This window comes from Heptranchias perlo, chromosome 18, assembly GCF_035084215.1.
Source record: "Heptranchias perlo isolate sHepPer1 chromosome 18, sHepPer1.hap1, whole genome shotgun sequence".
Classification (NCBI taxonomy): domain Eukaryota; kingdom Metazoa; phylum Chordata; class Chondrichthyes; order Hexanchiformes; family Hexanchidae; genus Heptranchias; species Heptranchias perlo.
Genome location: NC_090342.1, coordinates 4,594,033 through 4,619,464, shown reverse-complemented (window position 1 = coordinate 4,619,464; position 25,432 = coordinate 4,594,033). Strand labels below are relative to the sequence as shown.

Here is a 25,432-nt window from a genome sequence, read left to right as displayed (position 1 = left end):
AAGAGCAGATCGCAATGATTAAAAAAATGTGTTGCTATGGTCAGTGTTTGGGGATTTAACCTTGTTACTGGAGAGCCTGATTTTGCCAGCCCATGTGTGCATGAAAGAAAACAACATTACCTTCATCTGATGTGTAAACAAAGCTTCGTTCAAGGCAGGACGGGAAACGATATTAAGATGGATTGCATCTGAAAATCCTCGTTATCGCTGAGTGAAACATACAGTGCTGTGTAAATCCTTCAGTGCTTGAAGTGTTAAACTGCCCGCATTACATTTCTTACACAACATTCGAGAGATATTACTACCACTACCACTACTACCACTACTGGTACTGCCACAACCACTACTACTACCACCACTACTACCACTACTGGTACTACCACTACTGGTACTACCACTACCACTACTACCACTACCAGTACTACTACTACTACTACTACCAATACTACCACTACTGGTACTGCCACAACCACTACTACTACTACCACTACTACCACTACTGGTACTACCACTACCACTACTACCACTACCAGTACTACTACTACTACCACTACTACCACTACCACTACTACCACTACCAGTACTACTACTACTACTACCAATACTACCACTAGTGGTACTACCACTACCAGTACTACTACTACTACCACTACTACCACTACTGGTACTGCCACAACCACTACTACTACTACCACTACTACCACTACTGGTACTACCACTACTGGTACTGCCACTACCACTACTACCACTACCAATACTACTACTACTACCACTACTACACTATTGGTACTACCACTACCACTACTATCACTACCAGTACTATGACTAAATTCCCATCCGTCAGCCAATGGGGCTGACTGAATTCATTCCACTGTTGTCAGTTCTGAACTAACTTTGCCGCTCCAGTCATCTGTATCCCTTTCTGTGACAAGTCACCCTTGACATTGTCTATCCAACGCTTCCTCGGTCTTCCTGGGCCTCTTGTTCCGTGTCTCTCTAAGTGCCGGTCCAGGAAAGGTATTCCAGCTGTTCCCATTCTTGAAACAAGCCCCAAACCATCGCATTTGTCTTTCTCTGAACTTCTGTATAAGCGTCTTTTCCTATCCAAGCCGTGTTCTTATTGTATCATTCTTGATTCTTTGCATCCTGGACACTCCCAGTATTCCTCTCAACCAACACGTCTCTGCCGATAGTATCTTTTGCTCATCAATTTTTCTCATGTGCCAGCACTCCAATCCGTATAATAATATGGGGATAACCATCGCTTCATAAACAATTACCGTGGATTTTCCACAATATCTTTGACCTTCCATATCCTGCTTCACCTTTCAAAATCAGCTGAAGTAAGTCCAATCCTTCTTTTGATGTCTTCTTCACAACTCCCGTTTTCTGTCACTAACCCAAAAAGTTATACGTGTGAGATAAAGCAACCTTAATGGGTGCAATCTCCCTTGTACCCAGACTGGGATCGTCACATATCCTTGAGTTTCATTTAAATTTAACATTAATGTGGCTGGAGCACGTTGTCACAGTAACGTGACATCAACCTCTGTCCACCCCAAACATGGACCCCCCAACTATGTCAGAAGATGGGGGGGGGGGCCGGGTGGCGCAACCTCACTACGCTGGGAGTTCCCACTTACCTGAACTTAGTGGGGTCTGGCATAAGGTTGGAGGCTGGGTGGCAAGTGGATCTTATGAAGGATGGGGAGGGTGTGGAAGGGGGCTATCGGGAAAGAACAAGAGGGAGTGGGACTAATTGGATAGCTCTTTCAAAGAGCCAGCACAGTCACGATGGGCCGAATGGCCTCCTTCTGCGCTGTAAGATTCCATATTTGTGGTGGAGTCCCTTTATCCTTCGAGACTCCTACTGCTTGTGGAGGTTTTGAATTAACACGTGCAATTTAAAACACAGCCTGGGGTGTTGATATTTTTTTAATGGTCATTAAATGGACAGAAATATTTGGGGGCCGCATCGTGATTTCCCAAATTGCGGCCACTAGTCTGTGCTGGAAATGCGCATTCAGAAATTTGAACATAGGAACAGGAGCAGGCCATTCAGCCCCTTGAGCCTGTTCCACCATTCAATTAGATCATGGCTGAGCTGTATCTTAACTCCATTACACAGCAAGATATTATGATCTGGAATGCACTGCCTGAAAGGGCGGTGGAAGCAGATTCAGTAGTGACTTTCAAAAGGGAATTGGATAAATACTTGAAAAGGAGAAATTTGCAGGGCTATGGGGAAAAAGCAGGGAGGTGTGGGACTAATTGGACAGTTCTTTCAAAGAGCCGGCACAGACACGATGGGCCGAGTGGCCTCCTTCTGTGCTCTATGATTCTATTACTGGACCCAGTACAGCGAGCTGACTTGGGCAAACAAGCCTCGAATTTACAGGTGCCACAGATTTTGCAAAGCCATAAATAAATGCCCTTTCACAAAAGAAGGAAGTGTCACTCACTCGGAAAAATTATTACGGTTAAATATTTGCCCAGTCTTGTTGTGGCTGCGGATGCTGTGCCGCCTTATTTAGAGTCAAAACGTTTGCATAAATTCAAAGGCAGTCACTTAGCCGGCCGCCCTGCATGATGCACTGCACATTCTATCAAGTGTCAATATTTGCTGTTCTGGTATCCTCACTGTCGAGCTGTTATAAGGAAAAGGTCACGTCTGATATTAAGTAATGTTCTGGCTGAAAGCAGAACTTCAAGTACGTCTCGGAGTGGAGCATAAGAGGGACGCTCCCTGTGGTAGGGTACACACCGCATCCTGATAGTCCAGCGAAATGAAACAGGTGGCACAGTCTGTTCTTTCCACTGATGCATCTCTGCATTAAACCAGTCAAGTGCGCTCTTCATGCCCATTTTTTCAGGGACACTGAGGTTTGTTTTGAGTTATTCCAGGGCTCTCTGGCTGTGTTGTAACTTACCCGAGATCACTTAATGCCGTCGCTGGATGTACTTTGTCTCACTTGTTCAAATGGGCCAGACCCCAGGAGGTGTGTGGGCTGAAAAATACTCCCCTGCTGAGACACCAGAGTGGTAACCTTGGGTGATTACCGTGGGCGACACTCTCTGACCACAAGTTCAATGTTACTTTTATTAATTCATTCGATGAGGTACGAATTCATCTTGGGCAATGGAGCAAAACATTAGAATTGCATAGAATTTGCAACACAGAAACAGGCCATTCGGCCCAACAGGTCTGTGCTGGTGTTTATGCTCTACATGAGCCTCCTCCCACCCTACTTCATCTAATCTTATCACCATATCCTTCTATTCTTTTCTTCCTCATGTACTCATCCAGCTTCCCCTTAAATGTATCTATGCTATTCGCCTCAACTACTCTTTGTGTTAGCAAGTTCCACATTCTCACCACTCTCTGGGTAAAGAAGTTTCTCCAGAATTCCCTATTGGATTTATTAGTGACTATCTTATATTTATGGTCCCTAGTTTTGGTCTCCCCCACAAGTGGAAACATTTTCTCTACGTCTACTCTATCAAACCCTTTCATAATCATAAAGACCTCGATCAGGTCACCTCTCAGCCTTCTCTTTTCTAGACAAAAGAGCCCCAGCCTATTCAGTCTTTCCTGACGCTTATAACCTCTCAGTTCGGGTATCATCCTTGTGAATCATTTTTGCACCTCCTCCAGTGCCTCTATAATCCTTTTTATAATATGGAGACCTGAACTGTGCATAGTTCACGTATCACAGTGACTGTATCATAGTAGTTTTGTGGAAGTGTTTATACCCCTTCCTGATCTGACCTGTAATCTGGAGGGTCAGTGACCCAGTGACTGGCTTTGGTGTTGTTGATTCCAGCAGACTCAGAAAGATCCTCTCTCCTTATGATTGTTGTCCCTACGTGCTCAGAGAGTGACCTATGAGTGAAGTGGTGTCTCCCTCTCAGCTACAGAGGCTCTCACTTAAGGGGAAGCTAGATAAGTACATGAGGGGGGAAAGGAATAGAAGGATATGCTGATAGGATGAGATGAAGTAGGGAGGGAGGAGGCTCGTGTGGAGCATAAACACCGGCTTAGACCAGTTGGCCTGTTTCTGTGCTGTAAAATTCTGTGTAATTCTCTGTAATACTATGTAACAGTAATCCTGTGTTTGTACTTGTCTCTAATGTGATAATGTCGGAAGGCGATCGTTTAAATAGGCTTCGAAGAAATCTGAAACCAGGATTATTACAGGTAAACTGGGATTGGTCAGACTTCCACCATGGTGCAAAAAGAGTTGCATGGAAAGACAGACAAATTACAACACGGAAACAGGCCATTCGGCCCAACTAGTCTGTGTTGGCATTTACCCTCCAACCACCCTGGTATTTATTGTGAAAAAAACTCCACAAACCCCTAGTTTGAGGTAAATATAATGGCAGCCTGAAGAATTGTGTGACACAATTTGTATCTATAATATAAACCTTACATCCCTGTGCACTTCCTGTCTACAAGCCCTTACTTCCTGTTGTCACATTTTTCTCATGCTTTTGTGGCAACATTTTAAATTCGTAAGTCCCTATTTCCTCTGAGTCAGAAGGTCGTGGGTTCGAGCCCCACTCCTGAGACTTCAGCACATAATCTAGGCTGGTGGTCCCAGTCCCAGCACTGAGGGAGTGCTGCACTGTCGGAGGTGCCGACTTTCGGATGGGACGTTAAACCGAGAGCCTGTCTGCCCTCTCAGGTGGACGTAAAAGATCCCAAGGCCACTATTCAAAGAAGATATGGGGAGTTCTCCCCGGTGTCCTGGCCAATATTTATCCCTCAACCGACATCACTAAAACAGATGATCTGGTCATTTATTTAATTGCCGTTTGTGGGATCTTGCTGTGCGCAAATTGGCTGCTGCGTTTTTTAAAATTTTTTTTATTCGTTCACGGGATGTGGGCGTCGCTGGCGAGGCCGGCATTTATTGCCCATCCCTAATTGCCCTCAAGAAGGTGGTGGTGAACCGCCTTCTTGAACCGCTGCAGTCCGTGTGGTGACGGTTCTCCCACAGTGCTGTTAGGAAGGGAGTTCCAGGATTTTGACCCAGCGACAATGAAGGAACGGCGATATATTTCCAAGTCGGGATGGTGTGTGACTTGGAGGGGAACGTGCAGGTGGTGTTGTTCCCATGTGCCTGCTGCCCTTGTCCTTCTAGGTGGTAGAGGTCGCGGGTTTGGGAGGTGCTGTCGAAGAAGCCTTGGCGAGTTGCTGCAGTGGCTACAATTCAAAAGCACCTCATTGGCTGTAAAACGCTTTCGGACGTCCTGAGTGCTTGAAAGGCGCCCTATAAATGCAAATTCTTTCTTTCTTTCTTTCGTTGTATGTGTAGCGTTTTGGGATGTGTCTAAGAGATGTGATGAGGCTTTATATAAATGCAAGTTCTTTTATTTTGTCATTCTCACTTTAATGTTCACTTGGACTTTGACTCACCGACACAATTCAAGTCAAATATTAACCGTCAGTTCTGATTAGATACTAAAACTGTTATGAGATTGCAGTCTCTGGATTGCTATTTTTTTTAAACCTCAGGTCGATTTTTTTCCCCCCCTCTTTAAATAATGAGCACCTTCTGTTTGCGAAAAGCAAATTCAAACACCGATGGGCTTCTTTCTGTTTCAGAATGTACTCACCAGATGAAAACACACTTCATTGTTTTTCGAACGGCGCTGATTATGTTGGTGACTTGTTGAAAATTTATACCTCAGTTGGCATTAAAATCTTTTTTTTCTGTTGTTGTTGCTATCTGTAACAGCCGACCCTTCAGCCAGATTCAACCAGGCCTTCGTTACCATGCCCCAGATTTATTGCTCACATGAATACTTCATCCGGCACCCTGCAGTCACCCTGGGGCCCCAATCCCAGGCCCCGAGCTCTCCAAGCGGGGCCCTCGAATGCGGAGCCACTTGCTTCTCCCAGAGACGTCTTGAAAACTGCAGGTAATCTGATGTTTGCCGCGTGTTTGGAGCCGGGGCAGCTTCAGATGAGAATTTTTTTTATGTAGAGAGTTACATAGAATTTACAGCACAGAAACAGGCCATTCGGCCCAACAGGTCCATGCCGATGTTTATGCTCCACACGAGCCTCCTCCCACCCTACTTCATCTCACCCTATCAGCATATCCTTCTATTCCTTTCTCCCTCATGTGTTTATCTAGCTTCACCTTAAATGCCTCTATGCTATTTGCCTCAACTACTCCTTGTGGTAGTGAGTTCCACATTCTCACCACTCTCTGGGTAAAGAAGTTTCTCCCGAATTCCCTATTGGATTTATTAGTGACTACATTATACTTATGGCCCCAAGTTCTGGTCTCCCCCACAAGTCTACATCTACCCTACCAATCCCTTTCATAATCTTAAAGACCTCTATCAGGTCACCCCTCAGTCTTCTCTTTTCTAGAGAAAACAGCCCCAGTTTATTCAGTCTTTCCTGATAGGTATAACCTCTCAGTTCTAGTATCATCCTAGTAAATATTTTTGTACCTTCTCCAGTGCCTCTATATCCTTTTTATAATATGGAGACCTGAACCGTTCTCAGTACTCCAAGTGTGGTCTAACCCAGGTCCTATACAAGTTTAACATAACTTCCCTGCTTTTCAATTCTATCCCTCTAGAAATGAATGTTGTTATGATCTGGAATGTGCTGCCTGAAAGGGCGGTGGAAGCTGATTCAATAATAACTTTCAAAATGGAATTGGATAAATACTTGAAGGGGAGCAAACTGCAGGGCAATGGGGAAAGAGCCGGGGGGAGAGTGGGACTAATTGGATCGCTCTTTCAAAGAGCCGGCACAGCACGATGGACCGAATGGCCTCCTTCTGTGCTGTAAGATTCTATGATTCAATCATGAAGCAAAGACAATAAAGCGAATACACCTGCACGAAAGGGATCTTGTTCAAACAATAAATTGGACCAAACTTTCATCCAGCTGAATGATTACATTGGTGAAGCTCATTGCTGTAATCTTTAGAGGGATGCATAGGCATTTATCAGCTGCCGTTCATCATAGCTGGTACCTGGCATTGCGTGAACATTACCCCAGTCTTAAACTAATTACTCGCCATATGCTGGCTGGTGTAGTTACAACCAGGGCCAAAGAAATGGGCTGGTTAATTTCTTTGGATAGTTTACATAGCTACGACTCTCTTGACACATGCCATTCAAGCCCTCGCTGACTAACAGATGGGGCAAGGCTGGGAATTGTAGAGGATCAGTGCATAAATCTGCACCGAGCGCCATCCCTTTATCTTTCAGAATGACTCTGGTCACATGGTGTGTGGGGAAATAACAAGCAGGAATTGTGTGCGGAGGATTCGACGATTCTTTGATAAAAGGCCCAGCACAATTTCGACCGTTCCGTTTATTTATCGAAGGGATCAGGATTTTAGATGAAAGGGAGAGGGTGGGGGTGGTGTGGGGGTGGGGAGAGAGAGAGCGGCGATGCTCAGCTCATTGTTTCTCGGGGAGTTGTTGGGGCGACCGGGAAGGGTAGGGGATCTTTTGATTGCTGTGGGGGGCAGGATGTCATAACACGCCCTGTGTCTCCCTGCATTGCCATAGAAATCAGAATTAATCTTTGTGATGTGCGCACTGCAAGATTGAGGCATCGTCGTAGCAGCAGCGAGTAATAACTGCAGCCTCAGGCTCCATTAGATCGGATGCTTTGGCCCGCGTGTGTCTATAATTAAAGCCCCTCAATGTCTTGTTAGGCAGCCGGCTAGATTTTGTGCTAGAATGGGGATTCTTTTTTTTAATTAAAAGCGCCCCTGTTCTGTTTTCACTTCGAAACATCTGATCAGTGTGTCTCAGAGATGACCTTCACCCCAGAACCCTTGTGTTACTCTCGAAGACCCCCCTCATTGTGTTCTCCAAACAATGCCTGTCGTCAAAGAAGCCCATCATGCCAATAGCCCCCCCCAACCCCTCCACCCCACCCACCCCCCCCCCCCATCAGAGTGTTAGACTATTTCTGATTGGAGGCCAGGAAGTGTCAAACACCATTGATGTCAACGGCACGAGAGATGTATGAAAGAAGGGCAGGTTTCTGCCCAACCACTGTGAGAGGCTTAGAATACGCCCTGACCCAGATTCTCCCTGCATTTAAACAATGTCACACCAGCCACGGGCAACATATTGCGAAGGAGAAATGCTTCCTTCACACTGTTTGCTTGACGAGTTTGCATTTGGCCGAGTGGCAATATATCATTATGCAAGCTGTGGGAGCCTTCAGAGGGGCCTGACCGTCCGATTCTGAAACAATACTCACAATGCAGATGAATTGATCACGAAGAAAATTGCTCAAAGGCGGCATTTAGACTACACGACTAGAAAGACATTGCAAAAAAACTGCAAATTGGGAAACTTGTGACAGCATCATTTAAATCTTTGCGCCATGTAGAAATTCTCCTTTCTCTGCTCGGTGCGTTCTCCAAGAAAACCCTTAAAAATCAGTGCAGAAGAATTGTTTGTTTTAATAACGTAATTGTACTGACAGAAAAGGGCAAACAAACCTGTACGGATAGAATCTCTTCTGAACTTCTAATGATCCTTGAATTCCTTTCTATTAAAGTTGTGGTGCTAAAAATTTGGTGGCATCCAGTTTTGGGTCTCCCCACCCCCCTCACTACAAATGGTGAGGCCCGAGGAGACCTGGAGCCCTGGACCTCACTGACATAGAGAGAGACGGAGCTGTGGGAGGAGGCCGGGCAGGAGACTGCTGGGAGGTTGGGCAGCTGCCAGCTTCCTGCCCGCCATTTCGGGGCCTTACGAGGCCGTGTAGCGCCTGAAAAACAGGGTGTAATTTCTAAGCTGTGAGGTTTGAAAGCTGCTCGGCTCTCTCTGGGACGAGCAGTGTTTTGTCTCGGTTTCTCTCGAGCAAGCTAAAATAATATCTGATATCCCGTTCATTCAGAATCTTTGACTGCAGTGGGATATCGCCAGCTACTAAGCTGTTTCACACGCCACTTCGGATTGTAAATACATCCATCTTCATCATTTAATCAAACGGTAATCAAACTGTAAACAACACTGATTACCTCTGCCCTGGTTAAATTTATAGCCTTGCAGTAGTTAGTTGAGTAATTCCAGCAGTTCATTCGTGCCAGACAAGTGCCAGGCAATGACCATCTCCAACAAGAGAGAGTCTAACCACCTCCCCTTGACATTCAACGGCATTACCCCATTCATCGGCCGAATCCCCCACCATCAACATCCTGGGGGTCACCATTGACCAGAAACTTAACTGGACCAGCTACGTAAATACTGTGGCTACAAGAGTAGGTCAGAGGCTGGGTATTCTGCGGCGAGTCACTCACCTCCTGACTCCCCAAAGCCTTTCCACCATCTACAAGGCACAAGTCAGGAGTGTGATGGAATACTCTCCACTTGCCTGGATGAGTGCAGCTCCAACAATACTCAAGAAGCTCGACACCATCCAGGACAAAGCAGCCCGCTTGATTGGCACCCAATCCACCACCCTAAACATTCAATCCCTTCACCACCGGCGCACTGTGGCTGCAGTGTGTACCATCCACAGGATGCACTGCAGCAACTCGCCAAGGCTTCTTCGACAGCACTTCCCAAACCCGCGACCTCTACCACCTAGAAGGCAGCAGGTACATGGGAACAACACCACCTGCACGTTCCCCACCAAGTCACACACCATCCCGACTCGGAAATATATCGCCGTTCCTTCATCGTCGCTGGGTCAAAATCCTGGAAGTCCCAACCTAACAGCACTGTGGGAGAACCTTCACCACACGGACTGCAGCGGTTCAAGAAGGCGGCTCACCACCACCTTCTCAAGGGCAATTAGGGATGGGCAATAAATGCCGGCCTCGCCAGCGACGCCCACATCCCGTGAACGAATAAAAAAAAAGTTCTATTCCTAACCCCATTAAACTAGATACAGCTCTCAAATAGAATCCCTGGAACTGACTGTCTGAAAGCTGCCCAAAGTGATCTGTTTTCATATCTTCACCACTCTTCCCTTGGAAACCTCTCTACCTCTCTCTCCTCCTTTAAAACCTTTCTCAAAACCTACCTCTTTGACCAAGTGTGAGGTCACCTGCTCCTTCTTTGACTCAAATGTCAATTTTTGTCTGATAACGCTCCTGTGAAATTTTACGATGTGAAAGGTGCTATATAAATGCAAGTTATTACTGGAGGTTAGTGTGAAGTAGTGGAAGGATTTGCAGGCTGATTAACAGTCTGACAGGCCGTGACGTGAATGCTCCTTCCATGGCCGTAACCATCTTTATATCAGCCCATAGGGGGTTGGTCCTATACAGGGGGAGAATTTTCTGGGCTCTCAAAACCCATATAAAGAGGTGGGGGCCCCCGGACTTAAGAGTCCCGCTGGATGTCAACCCAGAATTCAGATCCGGAGCTCCGGTCTCCACTCCCCGGGACTGTCTGGAGCTTTGGTCTCCCCTCCCCAGGACTGTCTGGAGCTCCGGTCTCCCCTCCCCAGGACTGTCTGGAGCTCCGGTCACCACTCCCCGGGACTGTCTGGAGCTCTGGTCTCCACTCACCAGGACTGTCTGGAGCTCCAGTCTCCCCTCCCCAGGACTGTCTGGAGCTCCGGTCACCACTCCCCGGGACTGTCTGGAGCTCTGGTCTCCACTCACTGGGACTGTCTGGAGCTCCGGTCTCCACTCCCCAGGACTGTCTGGAGCTCCGGTCTCCATTCGCCGGGACTGTCTGGAGCTCCGGTCTCCATTCGCCGGGACTGTCTGGTGCTCCGGTCTCCATTCGCCGGGACTGTCTGGAGCTCCGGTCTCCACTCCCCGGGACTGTCTGGAGCTCCGGTCTCCACTCCCCAGGACTGTCTGGAGCTCCGGTCTCCACTCCCCAGGACTGTCTGGAGCTCCGGTCTCCACTCCCCAGGACTGTCTGGAGCTCTGGTCTCCACTCCCCGGGACTGTCTGGAGCTCTGGTCTCCACTCCCCGGGACTGTCTGGAGCTCCAGTCTCCACTCCCCGGGACTGTCTGGAGCTGCGGTCTCCACTCCCCAGGACTGTCTGGAGCTCCGGTCTCCACTCCCCGGGACTGTCTGGAGCTCCGGTCTCCACTCCCCAGGACTGTCTGGAGCTCCGGTCTCCACTCCCCAGGACTGTCTGGAGCTCCAGTCTCCACTCCCCGGGACTGTCTGGAGTGGGGACTTGAACCCTGCACTTTTTGAGGCAGGGAATTCTCCCACTGAGCCAAAAGCTGACTCCTTCCAAAGTGGTGATGATGTGACTTTAATTTGAGTAAGAGTACTGGCCCCCACTACAATAAACAACATTACAAAATATTAAAGTTCACATTGAATTAAACAATGTTAAAAGTGATTTAAAAACAAACCTGTGCTACAGGACTTCCTGTATCATAGTGAGAAGGTGGAATATTTTTGGACTTGATGGGGGCCTGCTATTGAATGGAAAGCTCGTATAGCAAAGTTGGAGTTTGCAGTGTTGAATTCGATGCAGCCTAATGTCATCTCTTTGACGGTGAGCTTCGAGCTTAGAGCAGTTTCATCATTCTGTTTTCATTCCCCTCACCCAGTGTTTCCCGGGCATGGAGTCGCAGCCCGATTGACTTATCTCTCGTCATTCAAACCCAGGACAAAGGCCCTGCCCAAATCACCACAACCGAGCGAAGCATCTTTAGACGAAGATGAGGAAAAGCAGGAAGATGTTCAGAGGGAGACAGGACTTGTAACTGGCGAACAAAACCCAGCTGAAGACTTGGAGGCAAAAGGAGAGAGTGGAAGCTCTAAGATGTTTTGGAGTGACCCAGATCTGGGTGACCCAGAGATGGATGAGGTGGACAGACTGAGAGAGAGCATCAGTCCCCTTCTCTCAGAAATGGATGGCACTTTATCAGATTGCAGCACGCACACTTGGAGTGTGGGTAGCCAGGGAACTGAGTTCGGCTTGGACAGGAACACGGACCAGACAGGTAACGTTACTGTTGGGATCATTGCTCATTACTTGTGCCTTGAGACTTCTGCCCATTCCGTAGCGTGGATGTTAAGCTTCGTACTGATTGACCTGAGAGGACTTGGGCGGCCGTGAAAGTCGAGGTCTGCATGCAATGTGGACCTTGAATTTCCAAGGGGATCTCCCGATCTCCTGCCATAACATCGGTGGGAGATCGGCAGAACTCCTGGGGAAACGGCCGTTTGCACTGATTCTCCGCCAAGGTTCTCCGATTCCCCCATCGGAGAACCCCCACGGAATTACCAAGCGCTGGAGTGTAAAGAAAGAAAGAAAGATCCACTCCAGAGGCTTGAGCTCAAAGTCCAGGCTGACACCCCCAGTGCAGTACTGAGGGAGTGCTGCACCGTCAGAGGTGCCGTCTTTCGGATGAGACGTTAGACCGAGGCCCCATCTGCCGTCTCAGGTGGATGTAAAAGATCCCACGGCACTATTTCAAAGAACAGCAGAGGAGTTCTCCCTGGTTTCCTGACCTGCGTTTATCCCTCATCCAAAAGCACTAAAACAGATTATCTGGTCATTATCTCATTGCTGTGCATAAATTGGCTGCCACATAACCTACATTACAACAGTAACTACACTTCAAAAGTACTTTATTGGCTGTAAAAATCACTCTGGGATGTCCTGATGTCCATATAAATGTAAGTTCTTTCTTTTGTGGACAATAGAAGCCCTGATCATTTCCTTTGTTACAGTCTTGTCTTTTTTCTGTTTCTTTTCCGTCCAGTAGAAATGTGGGACAGACTATCCAGTCTGAGCAGGACGGGAGGTGGCAGCAGCACTGATCTCTCCCAACTCCGCTGCTCCTCACTCACCTGGAGCAGCAGAGACTCCGAAGACTCCGAGCTGAAAGCAGACAGCAGCGTTTCCCTTTCTGACAGAGTCCGTCTCCACAACAGCACTCCATTGGTGGCCAGTAGTCTCTACCAGAGTATGGTGAACGCAGACCTCAGTGCGTCTGGCTGCCATGGCGTCGCTGACCCATTCCAAATCTCACCTCCTGCAGTGAAAGGCTCTTCCTCAGAGACGTCTCCTTCCTTCATAGAAATTTGGCATGGACGAGTCCTCGAACGCTGGCCCATTCTCCCACCTATCTCACCACAAAGAGGTTTGTACGCGTTCCTTTTACTCTTCCCATACAGCTTGTTCACATGCTGCCCGCTTGTCTATATTTCAATGCTGGATCTCATCGATTGCTGTGAGGGAATATTAGTGTGCGTCTAAAAGTCAGAGGGAGGCATTTAGACTTTGTGCGATAGTGTAAAGCACGTGATAGCGAGTGGGCAGCTCATTTACATCTCTCCCCATTGACTTCACTGGAAATAAATATCGGGAGAGATGTAAAACGAGCTGCCGATTCGCTATCGCCCGTTTTACACTATCGCATAAAGTCTAGGTCTTACCCCCAACCCCCACTGCAGATACAGGAGGAAGAGGCTGAAATGTACTTGTTTGACTCTGAACATTGTTTGGCTTTCATTATCCCTTCTGGACATCATAACTAAGTGTCTCACTGACAACCTGCATTGTTTGTATTGTGGCATTTGTAATAGTATTTTCTTCCACTTGTTTGTATGAAGGAGAGTTTCTTAATGTCACATCATGTACCGTCCCTGTGTTGTATTTTTATTACTATGAATAACTACAGTTGTGGACTGTTGCCTGTATCCCTCTGAGGTCACTGTCCCCTTTCGTAAGTATTTGTCTGAACTTTCCCCTGCTTATCTCTTCTGCTGTACATCCCACATGATGGGGACGGTAGTGTAATGGTTATGTTAACTAGTAATCAAGAGGCTCTGCCCTAGTAATCCCAGAGAATGTGAGTTCAAATCCTACTGTGAGAACTTGAGTTCATTTTTAAAAATCTGGAAATAAAAAGGTGGGATCAGTAAAAGTGACCGTGAAGCTGTCGGATTTTTGTAAAAACCGAACAGGTCCACTGATGTCCTTCAGGGAAGGAAACCTGCCGTCCTGACCCGGTCTGGGCCTATATGTGACTCCAGTCCCACATCAAAGTGGGAAATGGCTTAGCAAGCCACTCAGTTGCAGCAAACCATTTACAGTGGTTCAAGAAGAAGGCCCACCACCAACTTGTCAGGGCATCTAGGGATGGGCAATAAATGCCGGCCTTGCCAGTGATGCCCATATCCTGAGAATGAATTTAAAAAAACATAAATGGTTAGTTTCAGGTACATATTTACATAAGTCATAGAGTTATAGAGAGTCATAGAGTCATAGAGTCATAGAGTTATACAGCATGGATAGAGGCCCTTCGGCCCATCGTGTCCGCGCCGGCCATCAGCCCTGTCTACTCTAATCCCATATTCCAGCATTTGGTCCGTAGCCTTGTATGCTATGGCATTTCAAGTGCTCATCCAAATGCTTCTTGAATGTTGTGAGGGTTCCTGCCTCCACAACCCTTTCAGACAGTGAGTTCCAGACTCCAACCACCCTCTGGGTGAAAAAGTTCTTTCTCAAATCCCCTCTAAACCTCCCGCCTTTTACCTTGAATCTATGTCCCCTTGTTATAGAACCCTCAACGAAGGGAAAAAGCTCCTTAGTATCCATCCTATCTGTGCCCCTCATAATTTTGTACACCTCAATCATGTCCCCCCTCAGCCTCCTCTGCTCCAAGGAAAACAAACCCAATCTTCCCAGTCTCTCTTCATAGCTGAAGCGCTCCAGCCCTGGTAACATCCTGGTGAATCTCCTCTGCACCCTCTCCAAAGCGATCACATCCTTCCTGTAGTGTGGCGACCAGAACTGCACACAGTACTCCAGCTGTGGCCTAACCAGTGTTTTATACAGCTCCATCATAACCTCCTTGCTCTTATATTCTATGCCTCGGCTAATAAAGGCAAGTATCCCATATGCCTTCTTTACCACCTTATCTACCTGTTCCGCCGCCTTCAGGGATCTGTGAACTTGCACACCAAGATCCCTCTGACCCTCTGTCTTGCCTAGGGTCCTCCCATTCATTGTGTATTCCCTTGCCTTGTTAGTCCCTCCAAAGTGCATCACCTCGCAATTAATAGGAACATGTATCTGTACATGTTCCTATTAATTGCAATTGAAAATGGAACAGCTTATTGAGGCCTGCTTCAATTCCTGAACTGGTTTAATTTGCAATTTTGTACTTTTGCATTTTGATTATCGTCGATTGATTCATAAATCTCAGCAACCTTATCGGACACACAAAGAATATTGGTAGATGCCGAAAGAATGAAACGGACAAGCTAGTTGATTGGAATGTGTTCCCTACATTATTGGGGCTGGAATACAAAGGGGAGGAAGTGATCCTTCAGTTGTACAGAGCCTTGGTCAGACTCCATCTGGAGAACTGCGTTAAGGTTTGGGCACCGCACCTCAAGAAAGAGATATTGGCCTTGGAGGGGGTTTAGCGCAGATTCATCAGAATGATACACAGATGCACAAGTTATTATCTTAATGGCGAGAAACTGGAAAGTACTGCAGTACAAAGGGATCTGGGGGTCCTAGTGCAAGAAAATCAAAAGGTTAGTATGCAGGTGCAGCAGGTGATCAAGAAGGTCAACAGAATGTTGGCTTTTATTGCTAGGGGGATAGAATATAAAAACAGGGAGGTATTGATGCAGTTATATAAGGTATTGGTAAGACCGCACCTGGAATACTGCATACAGTTTTGGTGTCCATACTTAAGAAAAGACATACTTGCTCTCGAGGCAGTACAAAGAAGGTTCACTTGGTTAATCCCGGGGATGAGGGGGCGGACATATGAGGAGAGGTTGAGTAGATTGGGACTCTACTCATTGGAGTTCAGAAGAATGAGAGGCGATCTTATTGAAACATATAAGATTGTGAAGGGGCTTGATCGGGTGGATGCTGTAAGGATGTTCCCAAGGATGGGTGAAACTAGAACTAGGGGGCATAATCTTAGAATAAGAGGCTGCTCTTTCAAAACTGAGATGAGGAGAAACTTCTTCACTCAGAGGGTAGTAGGTCTGTGGAATTTGCTGCCCCAGGAAGCTGTGGAAGCTACATCATTAAATAAATTTAAAACAGAAATAGGCAGTTTCCTAGAAGTAAAGGGAATTAGGGGTTATGGGGAGCGGGCAGGAAATTGGACATGTATTTAGATTTGAGGTCAGGATCAGATCAGCCATGATCTTATTGAATGGCGGAGCAGGCTCGAGGGGCCGATTGGCCTACTCCTGCTCCTATTTCTTATGTTCTTATGTTCTAATGATACCGGGTTAAATGATGAGGCCAGGTTGCATAAACTTGCTTTGTAATCCCTTGAGTATAGGAGATTTAGGGATTATCTGAATGAAGTGTTTAAAATATTAAAAGGATTCAATAGGATAGATACAGAGAAACTATTTCCTACGGTGGGGGAATCCAGAATGAGGAGGCATAATCTTAAAATTAGAGCCAGGGCATTTAGGAGGGAAATCAGGAAGCGCTTTTTCACACAAAGGGTGATAGAAATCTAGAACTCTCTCCCCCAAAAGGCTGTGGTTGTTGGGGGTCAATTGAAATTTTCAAGATCGATAGAGTTTTGTTGGTTAAGGGTATCAAGGGATATGGAGCAACGATGGGAAAATGGGATTGAGGTGCAGATCAGACATGATCTGATTGAATGGCGGAACAGGCTCGAGGGGCTGAATGGCCTACTCGTGTTCCTATGTTCCTAGTTTATTTTTAACCGGAAGAAAAGGAATTCTAGGAAACTCTCCTTCTTCCTGTCCCTGGGTCCATCACCTAAAGGGATATCATCCTCATGAAAAAGAACGTGACAGATTTTTACCTGTCCCTTGCAAGGGTTAAGTTACGAGGAGAGATTACACAAATTGGGGTTGTATTCTCTAGAGTTTCGAAGGTTAAGGGGTGATCTGATCGAAGTTTATAAGATATTAAGGGGAACAGATAGGGTGGATAGAGAGAAACTATTTCCGCTGGTTGGGGATTCTAGGAGTAGGGGGCACAGTCTAAAAATTAGAGCCAGATCTTTCAGGAGCGAGATTAGAAAACATTTCTACACACAAAGGGTGGTAGAAGTTTGGAACTCTCTACTGCAAACGGCAATTGATACTAGCTCAATTGCTAAATTTAAATCTGAGATAGATAGCTTTTTGGCAACCAAAGATATTAAGGGATATGGGCCAAAGGCAGGTATATGGAGTTAGATCACAGATCAGCCATGATCTTATCAAATGGCGGAGCAGGCACGAGGGGCTGAATGGCCTACTCCTGTTCCTATGTTCCTAAGCACCTGAAACAATGACAAAAATTGTCTTGATGTGAACCTTCACGTCATTGTGCCATTGTGCCAATAATGATGCAGGGGCCTCTATCTCCATCCCTGAATGATCGGCTAAATGCCTTTTTGTTAAAAATTGGTACCCCTTCAATTTTAATAAACCTTGCCCAATTTCACCCCTTATGGACCCAGAGACTCTCGCGTAATAAAATGGGATGGTGCTGCAGTAAGCAGCTTTTGTAAGGAAGGTCGAAGGACATAAACTTAGAATCACAGAATCAAAGAATCTTACAGCACAGTAGGAGGCCATTCGGCCCATCGAGCCTGTGCCGGCTCTCTGGAAGAGCTATCGATTTAGTCCCACTCCCCTCCGCTCTTTCCCCATAGCCCTGGAAATTTTTTCCTTTTCAAGTATTTATCCAATTCCCTTTTGAAAGTTACTGTTGAATCTGCTTCCACCGCCCTTTCAGGCAATGCATTCCAGATCATAACAACTCGCTGCGTAAAGAAAATTTCTCCTCATTTCCCCCCACCCCCACCCCGGCTTTTTTGCCAATTACCTTAAATCTGTGTCCTCTGGTTACCGACCCTCCTGCCACTGGAAACAGTCTCTCCTTATCTACTCTACCAAAACCCCATATAATTTTGAACACCTCTTGTGTCCTAATGTAAGTGTTTCGGAATGTTAGTGATAGATACATGCTTGATTTGAGATTGTGTAATGCCTTGAGTTGCCTGTACTTTCACGTAAGGCACCTGATTAGTTTACTCTGCGTTGACTACATTGTCCATGCGTGTCAGAAATTAGTAACAGACTTGTGTTGCTGCCTTCTTAGTCTGCCCTGGCCCTGCTTAGCCTTTCAGATGGATAATTCCATTGTAGCTGCTACAATTTCCTTTCAGATCTGCGCGCAGGGACTTAACAATTGCTATTTGACCCATTTTAACCCTTTTGAGAATCATCTTCAAAGTGCTACTGTCCTTGACAATGAAGGAGACCTTTCAATTGTCCAGCTCTTCCATGCAATTCTAGGGCCAAGTCAACTGGCTTTTTAAATGGCTAGAGGAGGAGACAAAGTGGTTTGCTGTTTCCAAATGACTTCACTTGAACTTCCCTTTCACTGTTTGCCGTGTTTGGAATAATGTATTCCAACAGAAGATGATGGGAAGCCTGACAGCCACAATATGCTTTGAAGTGTCCTGTCAAATAATTTCTTTTGTGGTGATTGTTCCGGCTGGCCAGTCCAACAAGAGGCAGGGTGCTCACTATGTCCCCTTTAGGTTCTTGTTCCAACGGGGGGAAAAGTCGTAGAACAATTAGGGGTAGAAATGAGCCTGCTTCCGGGCCCTAGACTCGGAGCGCTGGAGCTGACAACTCTGGTTGGAAGTATTCATGGAATCATAGAATGAGACAGCACAGAAGGAGGACATTCGGCCCATCTTGCCTGTCCCGGCTCTTTGAAAGAGCTATCCAATTAGTCCCACTCCCTTGCTCCTTCCCCATAGCCCTGCAAATTTTCTCCCCTTCAAGTATTTATCCACTGCCCTTTCAGGCAGCACATTCCAGATCATAATAACTCACTGCATACATTTTTTTTCCTCACCTCGCCTCTGGTTCTTTTGCCAATTACCTTCAATCTGTGTCCTCTGGTTACCGACCCTTCTACCACTACAAACAGTTTCTCCTTATTTACTCCATCAAAACTCTTTATGACTTTGAATATTTCTATCAAATCTCCCCGCAACCTTCTCCGCTCTAAGTAGAACGACCCCAGCTTCTCCAGTCTCTCCACGGAACTGAAGTCCCTCATCCCTGGTACCATTCTAGTAAATCTCCTCTGCACCATCTCTAAGGCCTTGACATCCTTCCTAAAGTGCGGTGCCCAGAATTGGCCACAATACTCCAGCTGGGGCCTAACCAGTGTTTTATAAAGTTTTAGCATAGCTCACTTCTTTTTGTACTCAGTGCTCTATTTATAAATGTAAGGAATCTTACAACACCAGGTTATAGTCCAACAAATTTATTTTAAAATCACAAGCTTTCGGAGATTATCTCCTTCGTCAGATGAATGAATGAAAAGGTTCACAAATCGCATATCTTATACTATGTTGGGACAGCATCACACCAATCAAAAGGTGTCGTTGTTATTCAAACAGGCCAGTCACGGAGAACAGCACGTCCCAGTACACTAGATATACATTGTGTCTATTACACAGGCAGGCAGAAAGAAACTCAAAATGGCAGAGAGAGAGAGAGAGAGAGAGAATTTAAAAAAACATATAAATTTTTCCCCCCTTTTTGCTGGTGGGGTTACGTGTAGCGCGACATGAACCCAAGATCCCGGTTGAGGCCGTCCTCATGGGTGCGGAATTTGGCTATCAACTTCTGCTCGACGATTTTGCGTTGTCGTGTGTCTCGAAGGCCGCCTTGGAGAACGCTTACCCGAAGATCGGTGGCTGAATGTCCTTGACTGCTAAAGTGTTCCCCGACTGGGAGGGAACCCTCCTGTTTGGCGATTGTTGCGCGGTGTCCGTTCATCTGTTGTCGCAGCGTCTGCATGGTCTCGCCAATGTACCATGCTCCGGGGCATCCTTTCCTGCAACGTATGAGGTAAACAACGTTGGCCGAGTCACAGGAGTATGAACCATGTACCTGGTGGGTGGTGTCCTCTCGTGTGATGGTGGTATCCGTGTCGATGATCTGGCATGTCTTGCAGAGGTTGTCGTGGCAGGGTTGTGTTGTGTCGTGGACGCTGTTCTCCTGAAAACTGGGTAACTTGCTGCGAACGATGGTCTGTTTGAGGTTGGGTGGCTGTTTAAAGGCGAGCAGTGGAGGCGTGGGGATGGCCTTAGCGAGGTGTTCATCGTCATCGATGACATGTTGAAGGCTGCGGAGAACATGGTGTAGTTTCTCCGCTCCAGGGAAGTACTGGACGACGAAGGGTACTCTGTTGGTTGCGTCCCGTGTTTGTCTTCTGAGGAGGTCTATGCGATTCTTTGCTGTGGCCTGTCGGAACTGTCGATCTACAAGTCGAGCGTCATATCCCGTTCTTACGAGGGCGTCTTTCAGCGTCTGTAGGTGTCCATCGTGTTCCTCCTCGTCTGAGCAGATCCTGTGTATTCGTAGGGCCTGTCCATAGGGGATGGCCTCTTTGACGTGGTTGGGGTGGAAGCTGGAAAAGTGGAGCATCGTGAGGTTGTCCGTGGGCTTGCGGTAGAGTGAGGTGCTGAGGTGCCCGTCTTTGATGGAGATTCGTGTGTCCAAGAAAGAAACCGATTCTGAGGAGTAGTCCATGGTGAGTTTGATGGTGGGATGGAACTTGTTGATGTTATCGTGTAGTCTCTTCAGTGATTCTTCGCCGTGGGTCCATAGGAAGAAAATGTCGTCGATGTATCTGGTGTATAGCGTTGGTTGGAGGTCCTGTGCAGTGAAGAAGTCGTGCTCGAACTTGTGCATGAAAATGTTGGCGTATTGGGGTGCGAATTTGGTCCCCATGGCTGTTCCGTGTGTTTGGGTAAAGAACTGGTTATCGAAGGTGAAGACATTGTGATCCAGGATGAAGCGGATGAGTTGTAGGATGGCGTCTGGAGATTGGCTGTTGTTGGTGTTGAGTACTGAGGCTGTTGCAGTGATGCCGTCATCGTGGGGGATACTGGTGTAGAGTGCCGAGACGTCCATCGTGGTGAGAAGTGTTCCTGGTTCAACTGGTCCGTGGGTGCTGAGTTTTTGTAGGAAGTCTGTAGTGTCGCGACAGAAGCTGGGGGTATAACGGGCGGGTGTATAACGGTGGGGTGTATAATGGGGGGTGTATAATGGCGGGTGTATAATGGGGGGTGTATAACGGGCGGGTGTATAATGGCAGGTGTATAATGGGCGGGTGTATAATGGGGGGGTGTATAACGGGGGGTGTATAATGGGGGGGTGTATAATGGGGGGGTGTATAATGGGGGGTGTATAATGGGGGGGTGTATAACGGGGGGTGTATAACGGGGGGTGTATAACGGGGGGTGTATAATGGGCGGGTGTATAATGGGGGGGTGTATAATGGGGGGTGTATAATGGGGGGGTGTATAACGGGGGGTGTATAATGGGGGGTGTATAATGGGGGGTGTATAACGGGTGGGTGTATAATGGGGGGTGTATAATGGGGGGTGTATAATGGGGGGTGTATAACGGGTGGGTGTATAATGGGGGGTGTATAACGGGGGTGTATAATGGGGGGGTGTATAACGGGGGGTGTATAATGGGGGGTGTATAATGGGGGGTGTATAATGGGGGGTGTATAATGGGGGGTGTATAACGGGCGGGTGTATAATGGGGGGTGTATAACGGGGGTGTATAATGGGGGGTGTATAATGGGGGGGTGTATAACGGGGGGTGTATAATGGGGGGTGTATAATGGGGGGTGTATAATGGGGGTGTATAATGGGCGGGTGTATAATGGGGGCTGTATAATGGGCGGGTGTATAACGGGGGTGTATAATGGGGGGGTGTATAACGGGTGGGTGTATAATGGGCGGGTGTATAACGGGGGTGTATAATGGGGGGGTGTATAACGGGGGTGTATAATGGGCGGGTGTATAACGGGTGGGTGTATAATGGGGGGGTGTATAACGGGGGTGTATAATGGGCGGGTGTATAACGGGTTGGTGTATAATGGGGGGTGTATAATGGGCGGGTGTATAACGGGGGTGTATAATGGGGGGGTGTATAACGGGGGGTGTATAACGGCGGGTGTATAATGGGGGCTGTATAATGGGGGGTGTATAATGGGGGGGTGTATAATGGGCGGGTGTATAACGGGCGGGTGTATAACGGGGGGGTGTATAATGGGCGGGTGTATAACGGGGGGTGTATAATGGGCGGGTGTATAACGGGGGGTGTATAACGGGGGGTGTATAATGGGCGGGTGTATAACGGGGGGTGTATAACGGGGGGGTGTATAACGGGGGGTGTATAATGGGGGGTGTATAATGGGCGGGTGTATAACGGGCGGGTGTATAACGGTGGGTGTATAATGGGCGGGTGTATAACGGTGGGTGTATAATGGGCGGGTGTATAACGGTGGGTGTATAATGGGCGGGTGTATAACGGTGGGTGTATAATGGGTGGGTGTATAACGGGGGGTGTATAACGGGGGGTGTATAATGGGCGGGTGTATAACGGGGGGTGTATAATGGGGGGTGTATAATGGGCGGGTGTATAACGGGCGGCTAATTCAATATCACCCGTTTTACACCATCAATCAAAGTTAAAGTTCGCCCGCCTGGGTAAATCAATGTGGTTTCACTAAACTGGACTGCATAAACATGGTTCGTATTCCCTTGAGTATAGAAGGTGATCTGATCGAGGTGTTTAAAATGTTAAAGGGATTCGATGCGGTCGATACGGAGAAATTATTTCCTCTGGGTGGAGGAATCCTGGACGAAGGGAATAAATCTTAAAATTAGAGTCGGGCCCGTCAGGAGCGAAATCAAGAAGCACTTTCTCACACAAAGGGTGGTGGAAATCTGGAACTCTCTCCCCCAAAAAGGCTGTGGATGCTGGGGGTCAATTGGAGCTTTCAAGACTGACAGCCATAAATTTTTGTTGGGTAAGGGCATCGAGGGTTATGGAGCAAAGGCGGGTAAATGGAGTTGAGGTACGGGTCAGCCATGATCTGATTGAATGGCAGAACAGGTTCGAGGGGCTGAATGTCCTCCTCCTGTTCCGATGATCGTCTCTTCTTTGTAACCAGCTGGAAATGTTTTTCTTTCTCACTGTCCCGGGGGACAATAACAACTCTCTCTTCCTTCTTATAATTTTCACAGGACCCTCGGACGCTTCGTTGTGTGAGAGTCCCTGGCGAACTGCGCACAGTTACAGTGGCCTCAGTGCATACGAGGAACTGGATGGGATCATCCCATGCACTGGCTCCTCCTTACACCATCACACTCTGGACGATACGGGAGGAGAGGCGTCGGATTCAGGTTGTTTCCCTGCGGCGTTCCGATGTCTCCCAAGTATCTTTCCTCTGATCAAATGTCATTAAATCTTTCATTCTAAGGGGGTGGGCTTTAATCGTCAAAACATGCCAACCCGCTGCCCAATGGCGCCAATGGGAGGCCTGGTCCGTTTTGACTCCCGGGCCTCATTGGCATCGAGCCTGGGAGTTGCGGGTGGTAAAAAAAAAATGAGCCACGATATTGGGCCTGAAGAAGGTAGGTCCGTGGGGAGGGGGTCCAATCTTAGTTGGTTGGGGAGGGGAGTGGAGAAGGGGGTTGGCGACAGAGGCCCAGGTCGGTTTTGTGGAACTCAGAGGAAGTACTCCTGCTCCTCCCGGCCCCACAGGAACCTTGTGGGCTGGTCTTGGGTTGGACCGCCCAGTGTTAGGACCCGGGGGGAGTGGGGTGGGGGGGCGTGGAGACTGCGGAGATCACAGTGACGGTGGGACCCACCCCCCACCCCTGCCATTTTTGGGGGAGTGACCGCCCTGTTTCTGCTGAGCGGGAGGAGGCCTTGAAATCTACTCCCTAAGGGGTAAAAATTCATCTGGGCCTGTTATGGGTGCCCGATCCAACATACCCATCGGGAGCGGCTCTTAGGTAAGTCCTGGTGTTGGGTTGGTCACAGCGGGTTACAGGGGGTGGGATTGCGAGTCGGGATGGGGGCACTCCTGTTTCTCCTTTACGAGGACAGGTCGCACAATGAGGCTTGTATTCCCTCGAGTATAGAACATTAAAGGGTGATCTAATTGAGGTGTTTAAGATGATTAAAGAATTTGATAGGGTAGATGGAGAGAAACTATTTCCTCTGGTGGGGGGAGTCCAGAACAAGGGGCATAACCTTAAAATTAGAGCCAGGCCATTCAGGGGTGATGTCAGGAAACACTTCTTCACACAAAGGGGAGTGGAAATCTGGAACTCTCTCCCCCAAAAAGCTGTTGAGGCTGGGGGTCAATTGAAAATTTCATGACTGGGATTGATAGATTTTTGTTAGGGTGGATGGAGTTATGATACAGATCAGCCATGATCTAATGGAATGGCAGAACAGGCTCGAGGGGCTGAATGGCCTCCTCCTGTTCCTATGTTCCTGGCTCCACAAGAAGGGTTTAAAAAAATTCTGGAAATTTCCTTTCATTGGTGGCTGCTGATGAATCCTGAGTGGGGCAGATTCTGACCCCCCCTCTCCCCCACTCATCACTGACCAACTTCAACAAGGGCTCCTTCAATAGGCGTTAGGCCCCTCATTAACATATTCAAGAGGCCCAATGCCTGTTTTAGGCAGCCGCCCCAGGCGCCTGTTAAAATGGGGGTGCCATGAACTTAGCATTGGGACCAATGCCTCCCCCAGATTGGGCCCAGGACATCCCAGTGCTGAATTGGTACATTTCACGCTCGATAAATGGCCGTAACGCACACTGATTTCTACCCATAGTGTGTAAAGTGCAATTGTTTGTTAAAGGTTCCCCCGCTAAAGCTTGGAACCAACTTGCTGTAATTACACCTCAGTGAGCCTGACTTACAGTAACACATCGGAGTCTGAACATGTGAATTTAATGACTTTTTGCTCATTAAAACAAGCTCGATTGAAGATGTCGGAGGTCTTTTGGATTGAACAATGTCCATTGCTGACATCTCACTTGACTTCCACATCTGGAGTCAAATATTAACACTACCACCAGCCCCCCCCTTGCCCCCCATCCCCCCAGTGAAAGTATCTCAGCTATCATTTCGCACCGTTGATCGAATACCAGGATCTTAATCCAGAAATTTCCCAAGAACGGCCCTCCAATTGTAATTGTAGAAACACGGCCTTATGACCAACGTCATGTTCTATCCCCACCGAGTCGGTCATCCCCTCTGCTTTCAGAACTCCAATAAGACCTCTGCTGCTGATGGTAACTTTCCCATTACCTCGGAGTCGGGCAGGAAACGTGCATCCAGGAGAGCTTTTTGAGCCAGCATGTAGAAAGTCCTACAAGAGAGGGGGCGGTACTGGACCTAATTCTAGGGAATGTGGCCGGCCAAGTGGAAGAAGTGCTAGTAGGTGAGCACTTTGGTGACAGTGACCATAATTCAGTGAGATTTAAGGTGGTCATGGAAAAGGACAGGGAGGGGCCGGAAATAAAGGTTCTAAATTGGGGGAAGGCCGATTTTAATAGGATAAGGCAGGATCTGGCCAAAATGGACTGGGATCAGCTGCTTGTAGGAAAATCCGCATCGGAGCAATGGGAGTCTTTCA

The 25,432-nt window shown here is 47.6% G+C and overlaps 1 protein-coding gene across 6 annotated transcripts in view; it reads left to right on the top strand.

The window, feature by feature from the left end:
• Positions 1–25,432, top strand: part of LOC137334524 (uncharacterized) — a 156,125-nt gene that overhangs the window by 49,031 nt on the left and 81,662 nt on the right. For 5 of the 6 annotated variants that reach the window (XM_067999257.1, XM_067999255.1, XM_067999260.1 and 2 more), the window contains exons 3-6: positions 5,745–5,928; positions 11,536–11,931; positions 12,697–13,077; positions 23,020–23,178. In XM_067999257.1, coding sequence (XP_067855358.1) covers positions 5,745–5,928; positions 11,536–11,931; positions 12,697–13,077; positions 23,020–23,178 — 1,120 coding nt within the window. The remainder of the gene's footprint in view (positions 1–5,744; positions 5,929–11,535; positions 11,932–12,696; positions 13,078–23,019; positions 23,179–25,432) is intronic. The other variant, XM_067999256.1, reaches the window with a different exon arrangement.